Source organism: Drosophila montana, unplaced genomic scaffold (genome assembly GCF_035044405.1).
Source record: "Drosophila montana isolate Dmon_TW-CO22-7 unplaced genomic scaffold, ASM3504440v1 contig_917_1, whole genome shotgun sequence".
Lineage (NCBI taxonomy): Eukaryota > Metazoa > Arthropoda > Insecta > Diptera > Drosophilidae > Drosophila > Drosophila montana.
Genome location: NW_026999202.1, coordinates 9,332 through 18,083, shown reverse-complemented (window position 1 = coordinate 18,083; position 8,752 = coordinate 9,332). Strand labels below are relative to the sequence as shown.

At 44.5% G+C, this 8,752-nt stretch overlaps 1 protein-coding gene across 1 annotated transcript; it reads left to right on the top strand.

Annotated features, from left to right (window-relative positions):
* The first annotated feature begins 2,628 nt into the window (after positions 1-2,628).
* LOC135440222 (uncharacterized) lies at positions 2,629-7,974 on the top strand. Its single transcript, XM_064699271.1, has one exon. It carries the CDS (start codon positions 2,629-2,631, stop codon positions 7,972-7,974), a length of 5,346 nt encoding a protein of 1,781 aa, XP_064555341.1.
* The last annotated feature ends 778 nt before the right edge of the window (positions 7,975-8,752 follow it).

Sequence of the window (8,752 nt, the reverse complement as noted above, 5' to 3'; positions counted from 1 at the left end):
TTGAAGCCATACGTCCCAATCAGTTTTATCAACTGATATGTATGATCGTATGTATTCATTAAAAGTACTATAACTTCTTTCGACTGTTCCAACTCTCTGGTGGTGGTGTGCGGTATTTGTTATGTTTTTAATTTTTAAATATGTGCACAAATCACTAATTATCGAATTTTTATATTCTGTTCCCATGCCCGTAATGAACGTCTTCATTGGACCGTACTTCAGAATAAAAGATTCAAATATAGATATTTTGTTAAGTCACATATCAGTGTAACTGCATATTCATTGCCTTACTCTGATTTTGGTAGTGTACCGATTGTGTCTACTATTACTCTATCAAAAGCATTGATTGGGATATCCGTAATTGTTAAAGGAGTGTTTGTGTGTGTTGTCACTTTTGATTTTTGACATTTTCGAATGTACTCAGTAATATATCGAGTCATACCTTTCCAAAAATAATGTCTTTTGACCTTGGCCAAGGTTTTATTAATGCCTGTGTGAGCTCCTTGTAGTGGATCATTATGGAATGTAGACAATATAGCTTCTTTTTCTTTTTTTTTAGGGCACCGGGTTGAATAGCGCTACTCTTAATGTTTTCAATATTTTATTGCCCATTTTTTTTAAATTATCAATTGAAACTTGTTCAAAGATATTTTCCCACGGTGCCACTTTGAGTTGGCTGTTTTGATGCATACCGGCTTGCATTTCAAGCCTTTGGAAGAACTGACCTAAGTCCAGAATTCCATTAGTATACAAATCGCTAACATCATATCTTGCAGTAATTTTATTACCCTGAACCCATTGAAAATGGGTAAAAATGGCATAATGTATTTGTGCAAATGTATGTAACAGGCAGAAGGAAGCATCTCCGACCCCATAAAGTATGTATATCATTTTTTTTTTTTTTTATTATTTCTTTATTACTTCTAAGTCAAACGAGCGCGTAGCGCGAGCTGCATTTGGTGTTGGAAGAAGAGGGTTCAGGGTATCCCCTAGTCGGGAGCTCCCGACTAGAACCTCTTACTTGTTTATTTTGTCTTGAATAAAAAAACCCCGGACCTCGAGCCAGCCAAACAAACAATTATAAAATGGAAAGGTCGTCAAATACAACATTATATATCAAGAAAAGTTACTTTCTTTGAATTAGTGACATGAGTTTTTTATGCGCACCATGGTGTCGCTATATTGTCAATTAAAATCCAGACTTTAAGCTAAGAACAATAATTGTTATACTGCAAGCCCCAAAAATGCTGATCTTGTGCCTTTTGTACGTCTAACGGTCACGCAAGGCAGTGACAGAGTCATTGACCGGGCTATTCATATCGATCGGTCGTCTTCGGACCTCCACAAGGATGATTCAAGTTCTGCTAGTAATTCAGTACCATGTCTCGCTCGTAGACGGCGGCGAATCAGATAGGCGGTGCCGAAACAAGTGAGGGTGTTCGCTTAAGAGAAGCAGCCACTTGCAATGAGACACGACACCAAATTGGTCTTCAGATCGCCGTTGTACCGGAGGCTTAACAGACTCAGCTCGTGGAGAAAAGGCATGCTGAAATATAGGGCTGATCAAATTAATTTTTGCCAATATGATTGAAAGATTATATTTGTTAATGTTGTTTCAAACAGGTGTCAGTATGGTTCGTTTTTTTCATACTTGATCTCCTGCTTGGAAATTCATGTGTGACATTTTCTTATTTGACTGTTTGAGGTTCATGTTGCTCCCTATGTTGGGTTTCTAGCTCAATTGAGGCTGAGTGTACTATTTCTATCCATTTTTTGTTAGTGACGGATTGAATATTTCTATTATATGCAATTGTGGTAAGGAGGATTAGATCAATAATGTCGTCAATATGTTTTTCAAATGTCCGCGAAGGTACTGTGGAATCATTCCACCTGTCCTTTTGATGTACTATGTAGGGTAGTGCATTCGTGATTGTATGTCATAATTATTTGCAAGAATGGTTCGGATGGTTTCGAAGTTTAATGACTGTTTGGTCAAGTAACAGCAGAGACAACACCGACGGCTGCGGACATCATCCAAGCAGAAAATAACAATCATAATTACAGCCTAAGAGCAAATAGTTTTTGCGCGCTCTTTGTAAGCTGCTGCCCACTCTCTTTCTGCATTGCTTTGCTTTGCATTGACTCCCGCTGCCCTTCGCTCTAACCGTCGAGCGTCTTATTGGAGTTTCGTTTCGTTCGCTTTACATATTGTCATAGTTGTTAGTTTTTCGTTTGATCGCAACCTAGGCACAACTAATTCGAGTTGGCTGCCAAGCAACAATATACAAAACATAATCTCTACTAAGTGCCCTGCGCGGCAATAAATATATTCGAAAACAAATATACATAAGTGTTTGAATTTCGCTGCACACAAGCAGTTCGAATTAATTAGTTGCAAAAAAGCTTGCAACTACACATTTTGGTGACCCCGACGTGATCTTCTTTTTCGTCTATTTTTCTTATACTTCGTTCTTATCGTTTGCTTGCGCATCTGCATACAGTTGGTTGTTATACATAAACGCCGTAGCAAATCCCCGTTAATCGTTGCGCGCTATAAACAGCTATACGCTATCTCGCTCGAACGACACTTGTTCGGCTGTGTGAACCTTGTTGTGCGCTACATTCATAATGTTTGACGAAGGTGCAAGTGCAAATGGAAATGATGAGACGACATCAGCTAGTCAAGTGGCGGTTGGAACCCAGGCTGCTGTTCTTAAAATAAAGATTAAGAATTTAAGTGATCGACTCAATAGATTGTCCTCTGAACTTGATCCCGCTCGACTTCGCGATGTTGATGACTACGAGCTGCAAGATTACATAAGCATGGCATCTGACTTGCAGGCGAAATTTGAAACAGTCTATGATAGTTTGCTAGATGTGGGTCATGCCAGTGTTGAAGAGGATCTTCAGACAAGTTTTGAGTCAACTATTAGGCAGCTACGGGTGTCCCTTCAACGCGAACGCGGAAATCGAAGCAAGGTTCAGCAGATTCCGCATTGTTCCACCTTCAATTCTGCCGCAGCCGATGATTCGCGTTCTACCTTTGTTGTTCCAAACCACTCTCGATTGCCTCAACTTAAATTGCCGGAGTTTAGTGGAGGCTACACAGAATGGGCCGATTTCTCGAACATGTTCACCACGGTCATTGACAAGGATCCGTATTTGACCAACATTGAAAAACTCCAGCATCTACGGTCATGCCTTAAAGGAACAGCACTGGATACAATTCGCTCCTTGGAAATTTCAAACGCTAATTATGCTGCCGCTTTAGAACTGCTTGATAAGCGTTTTAATAACAAGCGTCTTATTTTTCAGGCACACATCGCTGAAATTTTGGGTTTGAGGAAGGTGGATAAGGGCGCGACGACACAGCTGCGCGAATTTTCAGATAAGCTCAACTCTCATCTACGTGCTTTAAAATCGATGGGCAGTGTGGAACAGATCGCCGGCTGCGTCATAGTACACACGTTGCTGCAAAAACTAGATAGCACTACGCAAGCTAGCTGGGAGGATGATGCGCCGTTGGACGTCATACCATCATGCGAGCGGTTTACAACCTTCATCGAGAGGCGTTGCCAAAGGCTGGAAAATGCGGATCACGCTACGACAATGTACACGCCTAGCTCCCATGTGGGCCAGAACAACAGTGGTAGAAGAACGTTTGTAGTGACTAGGAATGGAACGAGTGCTTGTGTGTTTTGTGAAGTCGCAGGCCACTCTATTTATAAATGTTTGCAATTCGCAAATTTATCGCCCTCGCTGCGCCTTCACGAAGCCAAGCGGCTTGCGCTGTGCTTAAACTGCCTGCAAAGGGGACATCAGCTGAGAGTCTGCGGCTCCAGCGCTTGCAGAGTTTGTGGAAGCAAGCATCATAGCTTGTTGCATCTTGGCAACACAAGCAGTCACATCGCTGCTTCTAGCTCAAACAATGCACAAGATACCGAAACTTATTCGTCATCCCAAAACACCTTGGCGGCAATTTTATCTTCGCCACTCACTACCGCCCAGCATCTCAAGCACGATGTTGTCCTGCTTGCCACTGCCGTCATCAACGTGAAAAATCGCGCTGGCTCCTTGGTGCCCTGCCGTGCGTTGCTCGACTCTGGGTCGCAGTTGCACATCATCACCTCTCGTCTTGCTCATCAGCTCCAGCTGCGCAAATTCAAGTCAACAGCAATCGTCTCTGGCATTGGTGATGCAGCATTTGCGTCCGATGGTTTTTCGGTCAACATCAATGTCAAATCTCGAGTGTCGGAGTACTCCACATGCATCCCGGCCTTGATTGCACCATCCATCACCGATAATCAGCCTGGCTTCACTCTTGACCCTGCATCATGGAACATTCCATCAAATATACAACTAGCTGATCCTGAATTCTTTAAATCTCAGCAAATCGACATGTTGATTGGAGCCAGTCTGTTCTTCGATCTGCTATGCGTCGGCCAGATTAAACTGGCTGCTGGACTGCCGATATTGCAAAAGACTCGCCTTGGTTGGGTGGCTACGGGAGGTGCTTCACATGCAGGAAAATCATCATTCATGGCCATGAGATCAATGGTGAATCCAGATCTGCTGGTTGACTCACAGCTGCATCCGAATGCACAGATTGATGAATTAATCCGTCGTTTTTGGGAATTGGAATGCTGCACCGAGCCTGAGTCCTTACCAAACAAGGAGGAACGCGACTGTGAGGCACACTTTCAGGCCAATTTTAAACGTCTGTCGACTGGCGACTATTCAGTTCGTTTACCGCTACGACTAGACATGTATCAGCTGGGTGACTCCTATCAACAGGCGGTTCGTCGATTCCTGAACTTAGAAAGAAAACTAGACCGCAATCCAGCTTTGAAAACCCAGTATGCAGCATTTATCAAGGAATATCTTGACTTGGGTCACATGTCACTTGTTACCTCAGCTGCACTGGGCCAATGCAAGTACTACCTGCCACATCACTGCGTGCTGAAGGAGGATAGCACTACAACCAAGCTAAGGGTCGTGTTTGATGGCTCGGCAGTTACTACCTCTGGACACTCGCTGAATGATGCACTGATGGCAGGTCCTACCATCCAACCGAAGCTGTTTTCGATACTGATGCGGTTTCGTACATTTGCAGTCGCCCTGACAGGCGATATATGCAAAATGTATCGATGCGTACGAGTCGAACCCGCAGACAGTTATTTTCAATGTATCTTGTGGCGTGAGTCTCAGCATCAGAAGATACAGATTTACAAATTAGACACCGTCACCTACGGCACAAAACCAGCATCGTTTCTCTCAGTGCGAGCTATGCACCAACTGGCCATGGATGAGCAGAAAACTTTCCCTATTGGCTCTGACATTGTTAAAAGAGATTTCTACGTGGATGATCTCATTTCTGGTGGTAGCTGTGTTCAAGAAGCGATTGAGATATTGAAGCAAACATCTGGACTACTCGCCAAGGGGAACTTTAGGCTGCGAAAATGGTGTTCTAGCGACACAGCTGTACTCCAAAACATACCGGAAGAGGATAGAGAAACGCTGCTTAAGTTTGACGATGGCAGTGACATCACGAAAACGTTAGGCCTCGTTTGGGATCCCGCTTCAGACTGTTTCCTTTTCTCCTTCTCGCCACTGAGGTTGCCCTCCAGACTGACAAAACGGTCGATACTTTCCGCAATTGCTCGCTTTTACGACCCACTTGGTCTTGTTGGTCCCGTCATAACAAAATCGAAAATTTTTATGCAGGATCTCTGGAGAGAAAAACTGGACTGGGATGAGAGCCTGCCCGTACACTTAAGCACAGCCTGGGTCAACTTCTGCGCTGATTTTGAGTATACTCAGCAATTCCAGTATCCCCGTCGAGCACTCTCATCAGACAGTACAGTGGAAATTCACGGATTTTGTGATGCCAGCCTAAGCGCTTATGGAGCATGCGTCTATACAGTCTCAAAGTGCCATGGCAACACCAGCGTGCGTCTCTTATGCTCCAAATCGCGTGTCGCGCCTGTGAAAACCATCACTGTACCAAAGCTGGAACTCTGCGGAGCTGCATTATTGGCTCAACTTCTCAGCGAAATATGCCAAATGAAAGTGTTCGACTGTCGGTATTACTGTTGGTCAGACTCTGCCGTGACTTTGGCTTGGATTCGCAATGATGCTTCGAAATTCAATGTTTTCGTGGCCAACCGAGTCGCAGCCATCCAAGAGCTCACCACTGGAATGGAATGGCATCATATTCCCACTGAGTTAAACCCGGCGGATATAATTTCACGGGGAGCGCTGCCTAGTGAGCTCTTCCGGTCTCCATTATGGGCCAATGGTCCGAGTTTTCTCAGTAAGGGAAAGGAAGAGTGGCCTGCCTCCTGTGTACCTGTCGAATCCTTACCAGAACTTCGACACAAGGTACTGCTCGGAACTGCAGCGCAACCTGATCTCTCGATCGGCTGCAAGTTCATCAATTCGTTTTCCAAGCTGCAGCGGGTCTTTGCTTATGTTTACAAATTTGTAAATCGAATCCGAGGAGCTGAACTAACTGTTGACCACTTGCATCATGGCACACATTGGTTGCTGCGGTCAGTGCAAATGGCTACTCTTAGCGATGACTACAAGGCATTGAAGGAAGGAAGGCATGTCAAACCGTCTAGCTCAATGGCCTCTCTTGCACCATTCCTTGACGACTTCGGCCTACTCCGCATCGGTGGACGGCTGAAAAACTCGTCGTTGGACTTCTCAGCGCGACATCCGATTATATTGCCCCGTCAGCATCCTGTGACGCGAGCAATCATAGTTCACTTTCATAAACGAAACTTACACGCTGGACCTCGCGCTTTATTGTCTTCGATTCGGCTCCAGTACTGGCCCATTGGCGGTCGAAAAACAGTCTCCAGTATTGTTGCCAAATGCATAATCTGTTTTCGTGCCAAGCCACGATTGGCAGAGCATATAATGGCAGACCTACCAGCTGATCGTCTTGATACATCGTATCCCTTTATGGTTACTGGCGTTGATTACTGTGGACCATTTTACTACAAGAACGAAGTGCGCAACAGGCCACCAGTGAAATGCTATATCAGTCTGTTCATATGCTTCGCTACAAAGGCGGTGCACTTAGAGCTTGTAAAGGATTTGTCCACAATATCGTTTCTAAACGCCCTAAAACGTTTCATCCTGACTCGCTCTCGACCTTCAAGGATCTGGTCTGACAATGCGACAAACTTCGTAGGTGCCAAGAACGAACTAGCAGATCTGAGCCGCCTGTTCCTGAGTGACGAGCATGTCAAGGCCGTTAACGAGTTTTGCCTATCCGACTCAATTGAATGGTTGTTCATCCCTCCTCGCTCTCCGCACTTTGGCGGACTATGGGAAGCCGCTGTGAAGACTGCTAAGCACCATTTTTATCGATCTGTTGGCTCTTCCATTTTGGATTTCGATTCGCTGCGCACGCTCGTCTGCCACATCACGGCAATTATTAATTCTCGACCATTACTTCCACTTTCAGAGCATCCAGGTGATCTTGACGTCTTGACACCCGCACACTTCCTGGGTACAGCGCCAACTTCATCATACATTGAGCCCGATCTAAGGCAGCTTAACTTCAATCGGCTTAATTATTTTCAGCGCGTCACATATCTCCAACAAGTATTCTGGGCCCGTTGGCGCGAAGAATATTTGACGCTTCTTCAACAGCGCTCCAAATGGCGCACTCCTCAGCCTGGACTCTCCATTAACGATGTTGTCCTTGTAAAGGATGAGAATCTACCGCCGCTGAAGTGGCCACTAGCTAGAGTGCAAGAGCTGATCTCTGGATCTGATGGGGTATCCAGAGTTGCTGTGCTTCAAACTGCGACTGGGGTCATACGTAGAGCTGTACGAAAGCTGTGTTTGCTGCCCAAACAGGATGATGTTGAAAGCCCTTGCCTTCCAACGGGGGAGAATGTTTGGTCAAGTAACAGCAGAGACAACACCGACGGCTGCGGACATCATCCAGAAGAATAAACAATCATAATTACAGCCTAAGAGCAAATAGTTTTTGCGCGCTCTTTGTAAGCTGCTGCCCACTCTCTTTCTGCATTGCTTTGCTTTGCATTGACTCCCGCTGCCCTTCGCTCTAACCGGCGAGCGTCTTATTGGAGTTTCGTTTCGTTCGCTTTACATATTGTCATAGTTTTTAGTTTTTCGTTTGTTCGCAACCTAGGCACAACTAATTCGAGTTGGCTGCCAAGCAACAATATAAAAACATAATCTCTACTAAGTGCCCTGCGCGGCAATAAATATATTCGAAAACAAATATACATAAGTTTTGAATTTCGCTGCACACAAGCAGTTAGAATTAATTAGTTGCAAAAAAGCTTGCAACTACACAATGACCGTTCGTTATCGCACTAAATTGTGCTTATTCTTGGGAAAACTTTTTCCATCTGGGAAAATGGGGCTAGTATGTCAAGGATCGGTAGTGTGTTTATAGGTTGGACTACAGCGAATTTGGAAAATTTGTCGATACACGTCAAGATCTATTCCTTGTCGGTGAAAAAAATGTCGACATGCAAAAGTTCCGCTGTGAATGATGGTAAGGAAGCTTTGGTTATGAACTGTTTAACCGGGTACTGTTTCACTTTGCCCTTGAACAGATTTTGCAGTTTGCTGCACTCACCGTAGCTGGTCTGCTTATTTTAGGAAAGAAAAAGTCATAAACTATTTGTTTAACATTTTTTTGTGCGCTACGGTGCGCCTGTAGTGGTCACAATTTATCTTTGTTGCAGACATAAGTAACAAA

Coding starts and splice junctions, on each gene's coding strand:
- LOC135440222 (XM_064699271.1), top strand. CDS start 2,629: ATGTTTGACGAAGGTGCAAGTGCAAATGGAAATGATGAGACGACATCA.